General features: G+C 38.2%; 1 protein-coding gene across 5 annotated transcripts in view; it reads left to right on the top strand.

Moving 5' to 3' along the window:
* The window catches only part of LOC126101139 (tau-tubulin kinase homolog Asator), a 690846-nt gene that overhangs the window by 622973 nt on the left and 52245 nt on the right, over positions 1-15628 (top strand). For all 5 annotated transcript variants that reach the window (XM_049911824.1, XM_049911821.1, XM_049911825.1 and 2 more), the window contains 3 exons: positions 556-762; positions 7574-7695; positions 8934-9170. In XM_049911824.1, the coding sequence (XP_049767781.1) occupies positions 556-762; positions 7574-7695; positions 8934-9170 (566 nt within the window). The remainder of the gene's footprint in view (positions 1-555; positions 763-7573; positions 7696-8933; positions 9171-15628) is intronic.

Below are 15628 nucleotides of genomic sequence, written 5' to 3'. Positions count from 1 at the left end.
GGGTGTCCTGGCTTCAGTTGATAGGGAGACTAGAGGATATTGTGAGGGTCTGCAGCATCATTGAACATAAGTTCTTTATTATTCTGAGAGACTCGGTGCAGAAGCAAGCACATGGCAGAGGATTGCTGTGCTGGCGAGTCACTGACCGTAGCTGCCGGTACTCTAGATACAGCACTGGCACTGACTGTGGTGTATGCCATTACCTTTTGGTGAACCCACATTTCATCACCAGTTTTGGCAGATGTCAGCAAATTTTATTTCAAGTTGTTCAATAAACGGTCTTGTTACTCGTGGCCCAGAAACTTTATGGAAGCCAAATTCATAGTTGATGATTCAATAGCCAGAATCGTGACTGATGCACGACCTGTGATGCTCCCATATGGAAAGTAATTCACCTATTTACGACAACCCGTTTATAGTGATGCTTTTACACGCTTAAGGAGAGCACCCATTATAAATATACAAATAATCTTAGTCATCATTGAGTGAGTAGTCTTAAGATAAACTAAAGCATAATACGTCTGAGAGTTATACGCACGGTGCTTTTATTTACAGGTATACTGGGTTCGTCTCCGTCGACAGACCGCGAGCCTTTGCGTGAGCGTGTCAAGGAGCACCGGTCTCGGCGTTTCCACTCTGGCGGCCCCACGAGTCGCCCCCCTAGCTGTCGCATCAACAATCGTGATGCCTCCATCACACAGTTTGCAGTAATTGATGATGACAATGTGTCAGCTTTACAACAGGTCACCCGAGGGGGCGGTGGTGAGTTCCATTTTGTGCTTGATGATCCAATAATACTATTGCAAAATATTAAGAATAAGGACATTTATAAAGGAATAGCATTGCTGCAGTATACACTGGCTCTGATTTGGGCTTTTAGAATCAGTCTGACAGTTTAGAATCCTATTTAACTGTTGCTGTCCCTCTGAGCTGACATTATTAATTTTAAAACTAGTACTTTATTCATCCAGGGTTGAAAACTTGTCTGTTCTGTGGTGAATTTTGTTAACAAACTTAAAAATAAATTATTGTATGTGCTTTGATGGTCATTGCTGATATCTTCAGTGCAGATGCACACTATGTTCAAACTCGTACAGCCGTGGGGTAAAGCTGTGAGCAGTGAGGATAGTGGATAGTGGACTACGTACATAGTCTGCAACAAGTTGAAAATTTAGGCTGGACAGAAAACGTGCTTGGATAGCCAAAGCATTTAAGGCGACCACGCATGTAAAGCAAGAAATTTGGGTTCAAGCCCCGGTCCAGCACTAATTTTCACTTGTTTCCACTGAATTTATTTCGGTGCCAAATTTAAGCTGGTGTCTGTCTTGTCTTTCTCTTATGTTAAATGTTTCCTTTAGGTACATTAGGAAAGGAAATAATTTATCTACATAAAATTCCAAAGTATTTTCTAAGTTATATTTCAGTGTACCCATTGAATCACTTGTTCCTCCATCTACCTCCCACCCTCACATTATAAAGAAAAATGAATTTGTGCAGAGGTCATTCAGCAAATTTTATGTTGTGAAAATATAAAATTTTTAGCAAATACAGAGGTATATTTTTATCACATCATATTTTATCATTCCCATAGATTTAGTGACATTCATTTTGTTCTTACCCATTTTTTTTATTCAAGTTCATGTACAGATGTATACTTTTATATGTGTTTATAAGTGTCTATAGGCAGTTCTTATTAATTTCACTCCTAAAAGATGGGCACCGTCTAGCAGTTCAGCCTCATATTTCATTAATTTTATCGATTGAATTTTAATTTGATGCTATTAGTTTGTGACAGTTTTACTCAGTTTTTATAAATTCTCTGTAGGATCATATAACTCCAGTAACTAGATCATCAACATTACGGTGTCTCTCTGCGTATCCTGGATGGAAAGTCAAGCTCAATCTGACCCCCATTTTGCAGTTGAGAAGCTGGATGGTACTCAAATATAGAGAGCAAGTCTATAAGCAGCTGACATGTTTTAATTGCCAAAATTGTTTTTTCGAATATCACAGTAATTAAGAGACATGACAGAAACTTTGGTTACTTCATAGATGTAAGCCCTCAATGACATAAAAGAAGTAATTGAGTATATGAAAAGACAAACGGTTCACTGACGGCACAAAAATATGTTAATGATGAACACATAAAAAAAAACACTATAAAATGATGGTTTCTTTCCCTGCTATTATTTATTAACACCAGCTTCCAACTTTGGGGTTAATATTAATGAAAACATGGGACATTTGTGCATTACAGAAGAAGTCTATGCAGTGAAGGAAGGTTGGACTTCCAATGTTTCATTATAGTCCGGTCTTTAATTACAAAGCACCATATTATATCACAGCCTGGTCAGAGTATAATGATTATGATTATGGACTGTGGTGACATTTACTGAACTACAATTATCTTACGTAATACTAAGGGAGAGGATTTATGATTTCGAATGAGAATAGTTTCATAGCTAAATTTTTATCACAAGAGAGAAGCATTTAACAATTTTGTGGTCTCTTAAAGATACAGCATTCTTTTGGGAAAATATTTTTCTGGTACCCGAACATCTTCAGTACTGTGATGTTGATAATATCTAGCTATTTAAACTGCTTAACACTACAAAAAAATTTGTGAAATATAAGCAAAATTGTCACAAACAAATGGTATCAAAAGAAATACAAGGGAGGAAACTGATAAAGTATCAAAATTATTGGCCAATATTTACCTTCATGTGGTGAAATGTGTAGTACCCAAATTTATTTATTTATTTATTTATTTATTTATTTATTTATTGAGTCATCAGTCTTCTGACTGGTTTGATGTAGCTCACCACAAATTCCTCTCCTCTTCATCTCAGACCTATGTCCTCAATTATTTGCTAGATGTATTCCAATCTCTGCCTTTCTCTGCAGTTTTTGCCGTCTACAGCTCCGTCTAGTACTGTGGAAGTCATTCCCTGATATCTTAACAGATTTCCTATCATCCTGTCCCTTCTCCTTGTCAGTGTTTCCCACATATTCCCGTTCCTCTTGAATTCTGTGCAGGACCTCCTCATTCCTTACCTTATTAGTCCACCTAATTTTCAACATTCTTCTCACCAAATCTCAAATGCTTTGATTCTCTTCCGTTCCAGTTTCCCACAGACCATGTTTCAGTACCATACACTGCTGTTCTCCAAACGTACATTCTCAAAAATTTCTTCCTCAAATTATGGCCTATGTTTGATACTAATAGACTTCTCTTGACCAGGAGTGCCCTTTCTGCCAATGCTAGTCTGCATTTGATGTCCTCCTTGCTCTGTCCATCATTGGTTTTATTTAACCACCTAGGGAGCAGAATTCTTTAACTTCTTCTACTTCATGACCATCAATCCTGATGTTAAGTTTCTCACTGTTCCTTTCTCTGCTACTTTTCATTACCTTTGCCTTTCTTCGATTTACTCTCGTTCATATTTTGTACTCATTAGTCTGTTCATTCCACTCAGTGGATCATGTAATTATTCTTCACTTTCACTCAGGATAGCAATGTCATCAGCAAATCGTATCATTGACATCCTTTCACCTTAAATTCTAATTTCATTCCTGAGCCTTTCTTTTATTTCTGTTATTGCTGCTTTGATGTACAGATTGAACAGTAGTAATACATACATGTTACACCCTTTTTAATCTGAGCATTTCCACTCTTATTATTCCCTTTTGGCTCTTGTACGTATTGTATGTTACCCATCTTTTCCCATAGATTACCTCTATTTTTGTCAGAATTTCAAACCTCTTGCACCAGTTCGCATTGTTGAATGCTTATCCCAGGTCGACAAATCCTATGAACATGTCTTTATTTTTCTTTAGTCTTGCTTCCATTGTTGTTGTTGTTGTTGTTGTTGTGGTCTTCAGTCGTGAGACTGGTTTGATGCAGCTCTCCGTGCTACTCTGTCCTGTGCGAGCTTCATCTCCCAGTAACTACTGCAACCTACATCCGTCTGAATCTGCTTAGTGTATTCGTCTCTTGGTCTCCCTCTACGATATTTACCCTCCACGCTGCCCTCCAATACTATATTGGTGATCCCTTGATGCCTCAGAACATGTCCTACCAACCGATCCCTTCTTCTAGTCAGGTTGTGCCACAAGCTTCTCTTCTCCCCAATCCTATTCAATACCTGCTCATTAGTTATGTGATCTACCCATGTAATCTTCAGCATTCTTTTGTAGCACCACATTTCAAAAGCTTCTATTCTCTTCTTGTCCAAACAACTTATCGTCCATGTTTCACTTCCATACATGGCTACACTCCATACAAATACTTTCAGAAATGACTTCCTGACACTTAAATCTACACTCAATATTAACAAATTTCTCTTCTTCAGAAACGCTTTCCTTGCCATTGCCAGTCTACATTTTATATCCTCTCTACTTCGACCATCATCAGTTATTTTGATCCCCAAATAGCAAAACTCCTTTACTACTTTAAGTGTCTCATTTCTGAATCTAATTCCCTCAGCATCCCCTGACTTAATTCGACTACATTCCATTATCCTCGTTTTGCTTTTGTTGATGTTCATCTTATATCCTCCTCTCAAGACACTGTCCATTCCATTCAACTGCTCTTCCAAGTCCTTTGCTGTCTCTGACAGAATTACAATGTCATCGGCGAACCTCAAAGTCTTTATTTCTTCTCCCTGGATTTTAATACCTACTCCAAATTTTTCTTTTGTTTCCTTCCCTGCTTGCTCAATATACAGATTGAATAACATCGGGGAGAGGCTACAACCCTGTCTCACGCCCTTCTCAACCACTGCTTCCCTTTCATGCCCTTCTACTCTTATAACTGCTATCTGGTTTCTGTAAAAATTGTAAATAGCCTTTCGCTCCCTGTATTTTACCCCTGCCACCTTTAGAATTTGAAAGAGTGTATTCCAGTCGACATTCTCAAAAGCTTTCTCTAAGTCTACAAATGCTAGAAACGTAGGTTTGCCTTTCCTTAATCTAGCTTCTAAAATAAGTCATAGGGTCAGTATTGCCTCACATGTTCCATTATTTCTGTGGAATCCAAACTGATCCACCCGAGGTTGGCTTCTACTAGTTTTTCCATTTGTCTGTAAAGAATTCTCGTTAGTATTTTGCAGCTGTGACTCATTAAACTGATAGTTGGGTAATTATTGCATCTGTCAACACCTGCTTTCTTTGGGATTGGAATTATTATATTCTTCTTGAAGTCTGAGGGTATTTCGCCTGTCTCATATATATTGCTCACCAGATGGTAGAGTTTTGTCAGGACTGGCTCTCCCAAGGCCGTCAGTAGTTCTAATGGAATGTTGTCTACTCCCGGGGCCTTGTTTCAACTCAGGTCTTTCAGTGCTCTGTCAAACTCTTCACGCAGTATCATATGTCCCATTGCATCTTCATCTACATCCTCTTCCATTTCCATAATATTGTCCTCAAGTACATCGCCCTTGTATAGACCCTCTATATACTCCTTCCCCCTTTCTGCTTTCCCTTCGTTGCTTAGAACTGGGTTTCGACCTGAGCTCTTGATATTCATACAAGTGGTTCTCTTTCCTCCAAAGGTCTCTTTAATTTTCCTGTAGGCAGTATCTATCTTACCCCTCGTGAGATAAGCCTCTACATCCCTACATTTGTCCTCTAGCCATCCCTGCTTAGCCATTTTACACTTCCTGTCGATCTCATTTTTGAGACGTTTGTATTCATTTTTGACTGCTTTGTTTACTGCATTTTTATATTTTCTCCTTTCATCCATTAAGTTCAATATTTCTTCTGTTACCTAAGGATTTCTAGTAGCCCTCGTCTTTGTACTTACTTTATCCCCTGCTGCCTTCACTACTTCATCCCTCAAAGCTACCCATTCTTCTTCTACTGTATTTCTTTCCCCCATTCCTGACAATTGTTCGCTTATGCTCTCCCTGAAACTCTGTACAACCTCTGGTTTAGTCAGTTTATCCAGGTCCCATCTCCTTAAATTCCCACCTTTTTGCAATTTCTTCAGTTTTAATCTACAGTTCATAACCGATAGATTGTGGTCAGAGTTCACATATGCCCCTGGAAATGTCTTAAAATTTAAAACCTGGTTCCTAAATCTCTGTCTTACCATTATATAATCTATCTGAAACATGTCAGTATCTCCAGGCTTCTTCCATGTATACAACCTTCTTTTATGATTCTTGAACCAAGTGTTAGCTATGATTGAGTTGTGCTCTGTGCAAAATTCTACCAGGTGTCTTCCTCTGTCATTTCTTCCGCTCAATCCGTATTCACCTACTACGTTTCCTTCTCTCCCTTTTCCTACTACCGAATTCCCATCACCCATGACTATTAAATTTTTGTCTCCCTTCACTACCTGAATAATTTCTTTTATTTCATCATACATTTCTTGAATTTCTTCGTCATCTGCAGAGCTAGTTGGAATATAAACTTGTAATACTGTAGTAGGCGTGGGCTTCATGTCTGTCTTGGCCACAATAATGCGTTCACTATACTGTTTGTAGTAGCTTACCCGCACTGCTATTTTTCTATTCATTATTAAACGTACTCCTGCATTACCCCTATTTGATTTTGTATTTATAATCCTGTATTCACCTGACCAAAAGTCTTGTTCCTCCTGCCACCGAACTTCACTAATTCCCACTATATCTAACTTTAACTTATCCATTTCCCTTTTTAAATTTTCTAACCTACCTGCCCGATTAAGGGATCTGACACTCCACACTCCGATCCGTAGAACGTCTGTTCTTTTTTTTTTTTTTTTTTCTCCTGAATTATTCCATTATCAATGGCAATGTCAGAATTGTCACTCTGGTGCTTTTACCTTTTCCTAAACTTAAACTGATCGTCGTCTAACACCCTCTCAATTGTCTTTTCCATTCTTCTGTATATTATTTTTGTCAGCAACTTCGATGCATGCGCTGTTAAGCTAATTGTGCGATAATTCTCGCCCTTGTCAGCTCTTGTCGTTTTCGGAATTGGGTGGACAATGTTTTTCCGAAAGTCAGAGGGTGTGTAGCCAGACTAATACATTCTACACACCAACACGAATAGCCTTTTTTTGCCACATATGGTTCCTATCGTAAAAATTATATTACAAATCAATTAAATGATACTGTTTTTCTCCACGTGGTATAGTATTGAGAAACATAGCTTTCTGTTTGCTCAGAGTACTGCTGTCGCAGTGTATAACAAAGATGAGAGGGATTGTCGCGAGTGTATGTGTTGGACTGTGCCTCTAGATTTGTCCTCACAGCAACTGGGTCTCTGTCATCGTGGGCCTGAGTGACTTGCTCTTCATTTTGACACTTATGCAATCTATTCTGTATCCTGTTCGACGAAGGAACTATTACTTCTGAAAACTTGGCAGCATTGACTTTTACTTTTATACCCATGTATCGGTGGTGCTACACATTTTGCTTGCTTGAAGGCAGTTAGCCCAGTTTGCCCATCAGTTCTGCCTTATACTTCACAAACTAATAGTAGCTCATCATAGCCTGATATGCCAGTTTGACATTTAGCTTATTATTATTATTTTTTATATATAAAATTTATGTTTGTAACATTTGTGTGTTTCTTTGCTTTTCAGGGCTAACTTTGGCATCTCAGTGGAAGTCTCAGTTTGACGACTCTGAGGAGACAGATAATGAGTGGCGCGGGGAGAACCTGCAGAGCCCAGAACACAGGCACCAGGCACAGCTGGCCTCGCAGGTGCGCCAACACCTCTGCGTCTAGTGTGCACTGCTCTGCTTGTGGTTCTGTTGTCGGCACAAACATTCCTTTACTTTTCCTAGACTCCATTTTGATAAGCATTTTGCATTTTCCTTTTCCCCCGTATTGTACGCTTTCGAGATGTATCGGCAGCTTTTCTGCGTTATCGAGTTGTGTCCTTTTCCACTGAGGATAGTTCCATTTGGCTGCAATTTTTATCATTCGTCAGTACGCTGAGCCGTAACCTTCATTTTTCGTCATTATTTTTGTCGATTAGCTCGATTTGGACACGGCTCCCAGTTCCCGGTGACTGTGCACCTCTTGGAACAACATTTGTTTCTTGCCTTTGGTGCTGTTTCATTATCTTAAACATTTGAATCCATATTTCTGTATCTTCTGTTTCTTTATTAGTGCAGACTGCTTCACGGACATATGGGTATTCACATAGATGATCACTTAACGTTCTGCTGCATTTTGTTGGTACTATATTGTAATAAGAGAGCCCCCTCTATCTCTGAAAGGTAGATGGTTGTTAAAACTGGCATCATCCACATGCACTTGCTGTTAATAAGCTTTTTTAAGTAGCAATGGATTTCTGTTCTTTTTTATGTAGTCATTTGTTTCCTCTGATTACATTAGCTGATTAAAAATTTCACAATTATATTGCAGCCTGCATGTATCTCGTGTCTTCTTTTTTCTGAGTGCACAATACTGTATAACAAGAATAGGGACTGTGCAAATAATTTTTCTTCTCAGATTTCAGTGTCGTGAATTTTAATTTTAGCACTGACTGCTATGAAGCTGTAATTTGTCTTGAGAATCCCTGGGCAGTAATGCAGGGACAGTAGGTTGGCTAACTTCTCCAAACATTTCTAAAGTAGTTTATTTACCGTACCTTTCTAAAAGCTGCTGTGGACAAGAGCGCGACTGAAATAGGAATTTTGCATACTTAAGTTGAGGTACATTTATAAACTTGTTGTATATTTTTGATGGAGATACTTGAGAGATTTGTGTAGGATTATATTATCAAAACCTAAAAAGATCTGAAACATACAGATCACAGTGAAGTTCAAAAGATACATTTCCCTCAAATTAACACGCATAATCAAAGAAAAAAGTCGGTCGGTTCAATGATCGAGAGCAAACACGTGCTAGACATTCGAGGAACAGAATTACAATAGGAGGGAACAATTTCGACCCAGAGGAAGCTGCGAGGTACTATTTTTACAATGTGGCAGCACCACCCCGCATTCCCACCGAGTGCGGACGGCGCGAGCCCGCAGCCGCAGGGCGGGAGCCCAGCCGCGGGCACGGGATCCCCAGTGCCGTCGCAGGTGGCAGGGGTTGCGACGCCTCCTCAGCCTCACCAGCAAATGGCGCCTGCGCAGCAGCACCAGCCTCAGGGCCTGGTGGCCGAGGCGCCCCAGCTGTCCCGCATCAGTGAGGACTCCCGCCAAGAGAAGAACTCGCCTCAGGTAACTTGTAATAGATGACCGAGCTCATAGTGATAGTAACTGAACTGTGTGTACTGCTTGTAATCACTAGTGAGATTGATTCATTTTGCTAGCTTGTTGACTTGGGTTAGGCAATTTCTAATGTCCCCCGTCATTGCTATTATAGAAAAGCAAACTGCCAATGAGATATCCTCTACGATTGTATTCAGACGTTATTAAGAAGTCAGTTTTGTGGAAATGAAGTCTAACATTAAAGTGTACCTGTGCAAAGTCACAACTGAGCGATAAACAAATACGAGGTGGGCAAAATGTGAAAAAGTTGCATAAGGGGCTATAACCGTGGACAACTTTTTTATTTATTCTTTCCTCCTAACTTTTTTTATTCTTTTCTCCACACCTTCCTGAGATTATGTAAGGATAAACAATTACCAGTCCTTTGTCTTTTAGGTCTGTGAAATATCAGTGATAAGTAATGATAAATAAAAAAATATTCACAGGTATAATCCCACCCTGTGTGTGAGGTTTGAGATCAAATAGAGGAATGCAAGATGATTTTAAACCAGTAAGCCCATTCTCAAGAATAAATTTAAAAAAAATAGAGAATGAGAGAAAGTTAGTGGAGAACTATGACCTATATAGCAAGTTGGTTGGATTTAGAGAAATGTTAATCGAGAGCATGATGCTGGCTATCTGTTGCATGGTATACAGGACCCACTCCTAATGTTTCCCAGATAGATTTTCTGAGGAACTTCAAAAAATATTTGTTATTTTGTTTCTGCGATGTACAGTTCGCATTCATTCAAACAAAGGCTACTTGTAAGGTACTTCATGTGATGCTCTTGTCAAAAGAAAATATACGTTCTGCGCTCATTAAAATTTCATTTGAAGAGTAGTTGTTTGTGCCCAGTAGACAGAGAAATTTAAAATTAGTGTGGTACTGCATTCATTCCTAGGAAATTAATTGAGAATGACAGCAAAACATAAGAAAAGGTCAATAATTACAACAGCATCTCAGCAAGGTTTACGCTGTCTTCACAATAGACAGGGGAACCACTTCAAGCGAAAAAAAAAATAAAAAATAATAATAATAAAAAAATTGTTCTCTGTAGCTGTGGTATACATTAAAATCCCTATATTACAGTACTGTAGCTCGCTGCTAGAGAAGTCGCACAAAGTGGCTCAGGCCTCAATTATGTCTGTGAAGAGTGATGGATCACAAAAGAAATGGGGATCCCAGAGCTCGTAGTGTAACACAATTTAGGAGATAGTGGAAAAACTTCGTCCATCTTTTTTGGCATCTGACACGACATTTCGAACTCTGTCGAGGTCGTCAGCCACTAGGGTTAGGACTGTTCACACCCATTCAGAAAGTCTGTCAAACAGATGCAGCAGCTGTGTCAGAACAGTGCAGAGGGCTGCTTTAGGTGCCTAATCTCCAGGAATGATTTAAAGAAGCAAATCAGTGGAAACTTGTGGATTCACCTCCACCAGAGAAGCCTAAGAACTGCTCATAATCAGACACTGTTATACTGAGAGTTTTTGAGATTGACATTGTGTAGTGCTAACAGATGATGCTCATAAAAAGCAAACTGTCATAGGAGTATACTACTGCAATTCCCTGATACGATTACAGGGGGTGTCAAGATGAAGTGCCAGGAGAATCTGTCCAAAGGAGTGGCAGCTATACTCCAGCTCGCTGTGCACGAGACACAGTTATATGTACTGCTTCTTTGGGCTATGAAATTTTGCCTCAGTCCCATACTCTCTTGACACAGCACCCAGTGACTCCTTTCTCTTTTGTCAGAGGAAGAAACCGTTCCACGAGTGGGATTTTCAGAATGCTGACGAGGTGATTTTTTGAGGTGGTACATTTCTCAAACAGCTAAGTTGCAGACTTCTGCTGCTGAGGTCTCTCCACTTCATCAGCCATTGTTGGGAAGGATGTGTTGCATTGGAGGGCTGATATGTAGAGAAGGAGCAAGTTTCACAATTCGAGCTCAGTTTTGTCTTGGGGATAATAAAACTTTACGACTACCTGTTGTATTGTAGCACACAAATCGTGCCATCATAGTTGGAAATGGTTATTGTAGTGTCTTGTTCCACAAGGGAGAGGATGTTGTTAAAGGTGGGTGAACGGTATCCTCTTTCTACAACACAAATTCACACGTACATCAATACGGTTCTTTATTTACATGAAGCTGCTACTTAACAGGAATAGAGCCCATGTTCGTAGTACGAGCTCATCAGTAATAACCCTGTTGCAGACTATACCGATAATCTTGCTATTACAAACTTTAGTCTCATTGCTGGTGCCACTATGGTCACTAATCTGGTCACTAAGTGCTGTCCTAACCTGTGATTTGAAATGAGCCCGCTCTGCGGGTGAATGACAGACGCCAAACTGGAAGGGTGAATCAGTCAGCCCCTCTGGATAGTGGCGGCACCCTAAATACTTGCACTTGAGAGGGCGTTGGCAGTGAGTTGCTTGTCAGTGTCTCTCTGGCCTCGCTCATGATAGGCGCACTTTATCCGGTGCCTACTATCGATCTTCATGCTACATCTTTGCCCATTGGTGCGCTGGCGACAGGTTAACCCGGCGCAGTTATTATTTTTAATGATGTTAAGTAAGTATACTTGGATTGTATATCACATCAGACTACTGTAGGGCTGCCGTACCAAAGGAGCTGAAAATATTAAACTTTAGAGAATTTTGTTAGGAATGAGAACAATGTGCCAATAGCAGCCTTTAAGTTGTTTGACTCCACATACACACCATAAAGATAAGATTGAAAATACCTTCAGGAACAGCAGAGATAAGGCACTGCTCTGCACCAGGTATATTTCTTGTAAAATAAAAATAAGTCAGATTTGCATTCCATCACCAACTCTCTTCATTCATTACTGCTGCCGAATTACAGCTCCTCAATTTTGCAAGTTTAATGTTTGTTCCATCTTCTGTGCAGTGGTCACTGTTCAAGGTAACTATTTGTTTTGCTATTTTGTCAGAAACTGACATTTTGAGCCTGTGGCTGTGCGCAAAATATAGGTTGACTGTTACACAGAAGATTACAGCAACCAGCCACTTTTTACAATGCTATTTATTTACTTAAACAGCACCATTACCGGTTGCAAACCGATAGGTTCATCTTCAGATGGCTAGTTCACGTTTTACATTTATTTCATGTTTTATTTCCCCATGTAATGACAAAATAATATATAATGCAGAGAATAAAAGCAAAGCAGTCTGGGATGTTATGAAAAAGGAAACGGGGAGAGGCAAACAAATGCAAAATAATGTACTGCTAAGGGAGGGCAATAAGGTAATAAATGATGCACAACACTTAGCAAACTATGTAAATGAGCATTTTTCAGGTACTGCAGAGAAGTTGCAGCAAAAATTCCCCAAAACAAATATAACACCTGTAAATAATGTTGCACTAAATACTATGATGTTACTTCCTACCACAGAGAATGAAGTCAATAAAACTGTTCAAAAACTAAAAAATAAAATGTCAGTAGGCTTAGATGAAGTACCAATGTGTGTACTGAAACAATGCGTATGGATTATACAAGGCCCCTTAACAAATGTAATAAATGAATCCTTCACATCAGGCACATTTCCAGAGCAGTTAAAACAGGCAAGAGTTGTACCTTTGCTTAAGAAAGGTAATGCAGAAGGCATAGAAAATTACTGGCCAATTTCCCTACTGTCACCATTCTCAAAACTAATAGAAGCAATCTTTTAAGTGAATCAGTTTGGTGGCAAAAATACAGAGTAAGCCATAGTAGAATTCACAAAAGTTGTACTTGATGCTCTTGATACAGATGAGTGTGTCACAGGCATATTTTTGGCTCTTTCTAAGGCGTTTGATACAGTTGACCACAAGATTCTATTAAATAAATTTGAAGCATTAAGAATAAGAGGGGCAGGTAGCTAATTACTGGTTTCAATCATACTTATCAGATAAGGTACAAAGAGTAGAGATAACACGTAGTTCAAATAGATCTAAACGTTTAGAAAAAAACAATTATCAGAACCAAAATACATTAATGTAGGGTTTCTGCTAGGTAGCATATTAGGACCAATACTATTCCTCATACATCAATGACTTTCCCAGTAGTGTTACTCATGGTGAAAAAATTCTCTTCGCTGATGACAGCATTATTGTATTCACTGACAAAACAACAGAACTTGCTGAGAAAGCAAATGAAATTCTCAAGGAAGGTTATGATTAGTCAATAAGGAATAAAGTGACATTTAATGTAAAAAAAAAAAAACTAATGCTATGAATTTCAGTTTGAAGAGGAAAAATGCCTGTGTTAAATTAAATGTAGATGGCACTTCTACAGACTGTGTAACAAATGCAAAATTTCTAGGAATGAATATTGATTCTAAGTTGAAGCGGTGTGAACACACGAAGGTACTTGCAAACAGAATGCCATCAGCATGTTATGCCCTTAGAATCCTATCATCAGTGTGTAACATGCAGTGTCTTTTAGTTACATAATATTCATATATGCACTAAATTCTTAGCTATGGCATTCTTTTTTGGGGAACAAATGCGAAAAATGTGAACACGATTTTCAAAACTCCAGGAAAGAGCCATAAGAATAATAACCAAAAATACCAGTTGAGGTCATTGTAATGATCTGTTCAAAACACTGGGGATTTTAACTGCTCCATGTGAACACATTTACCAGTCAGTTATACACATCAAAAATAACATTGGTAAATACTGCACAAACAGCTCTGTCCATGACCATGCAACAAGAGATAGACTCAACTTACATTTGTCAAGAAAAAATAAACATAAAACTCAAAACAGCATTTTCTACCAAGGAGTAAAACTGTACAATAAATTACCAAAAGAGATTAAAGAAATTTCAAAAATACACTTGTTTAAAAAGGCAGCTAAAAGGTACCTGTTATGCAATACATTTTATAAATTGAAGGATTACTTAGATAAGACAGAGGGGTTTGATAAAAAAAATGTTATACAAATAAATAATAATAATAAAAATGATTATAAAACATCCAACATTCCACATAACACCTTTAATTTATGTTTTTTCCTCCTTTTTTCCATTCTAGAAATACTTACCCCCAAGCTATACATAGCACAATACTAACACTTCTTCCTCTTTCTGAGCTCAACATCTTACTCATTGTGGAGGGATGCTGACTCAGTTTTTCAGGATAGGAAATGGGATGTTGCGGTACAGAAAATGGTCCAGGGATCACCAGTGTGTGTGTGTGTGTGTGTGTGTGTGTGTGTGTGTGTGTGTGTGTGTGTGTGTAGTGTTATGAAACAATGCGTGTATAGTGCGTGCAGTGACTAATAGTGAGATATGAGTGAGTAGTGTGGCATTACATTATTTAATAAGTTATTTGTAAAAAAAGTATTTTAGGCGAGGAGTAAATTTAATAATTGTCTCTAACTAGAAGTCTGTAAATATATGTGTATATCCATTAGCTTATTTTAAATTGGTCTAAACTTGTAAATACTTTGACATGTCCTTTATCATTGTAAAAAAGAGATCTATGGATGAATAAAGCTACTACTACTACTACCACTACCACCACTACACTTGATGAAACTTACTTGGGGTGGTGATGCACTACAACCAAAACAAAATGTGAGACAATGTCTTTATAATTGTAATTGTGCCTCAAGATGATTTATTTTAAGTGATGTAAACAAATTATTATTATTATTATTAAATGGAAGATGTTTCAATTATTTACAATGAAGAATCTGTGCCATTATGTTCCAGTGCATGTTCTTCATTGTAAATAATTGAAACATCTTCCATATAATAATAGTTATTTGTTTACATCACTTAAAATCATCATGAGGCACAATGACAATTAAAAAGACATCTCACATTTTGTTTTGGCTGTAGGGCATCACCACCCCAAGGAAGTTTTGTCAGGTGGGGAAACAAAAAATGAAATCTAAAAGTCTGAAGATGAACCTATCAGTTCAAAAGTGGTAATGGTGCTGTTTAAGTAAATAAATAACATTGTAAAATGTGGCTGGTTGCTCTAGTCTTCTGTGTAAGAGTCAACCTATATAAATATTTGTTTTATTTTTTATTATTCCTTGGTATTGAATAAGAATGACTGCATGATATATTATGGCATCCACGGTCATTGTAATCAATTCAGACTTGAAATTATCTTAATTGGCTTAGAGTGGAGCACATGTACTTATAATTCTGCTAATAGCATAGCAACAATTTTTATTAAATTGTGTTTTGCTGTGCACTGTTAAGTAAACTTTTTGTATGCCTCTCATGTTTCAAATGCTAACAAAATTAGTATTTTAAGATTCCATTTCATCATTTGATTTGTCCTTTGTGAGCAATCATTTTTTTTGTTACTTGTAACACAGTGCAGGAATGACATGCACTGAGACATGTGGAAGCTCTGATAGGTTTTTTTATGATGTATCCTGTAGTTTGAGATTCCACTGCCT

Source organism: Schistocerca cancellata, chromosome 9 (genome assembly GCF_023864275.1).
Source record: "Schistocerca cancellata isolate TAMUIC-IGC-003103 chromosome 9, iqSchCanc2.1, whole genome shotgun sequence".
Classification (NCBI taxonomy): Eukaryota; Metazoa; Arthropoda; class Insecta; order Orthoptera; family Acrididae; genus Schistocerca; species Schistocerca cancellata.
The sequence above is the reverse complement of the archived record's forward strand: the minus strand, read 5'-3'. Positions and strand labels throughout refer to the sequence as shown.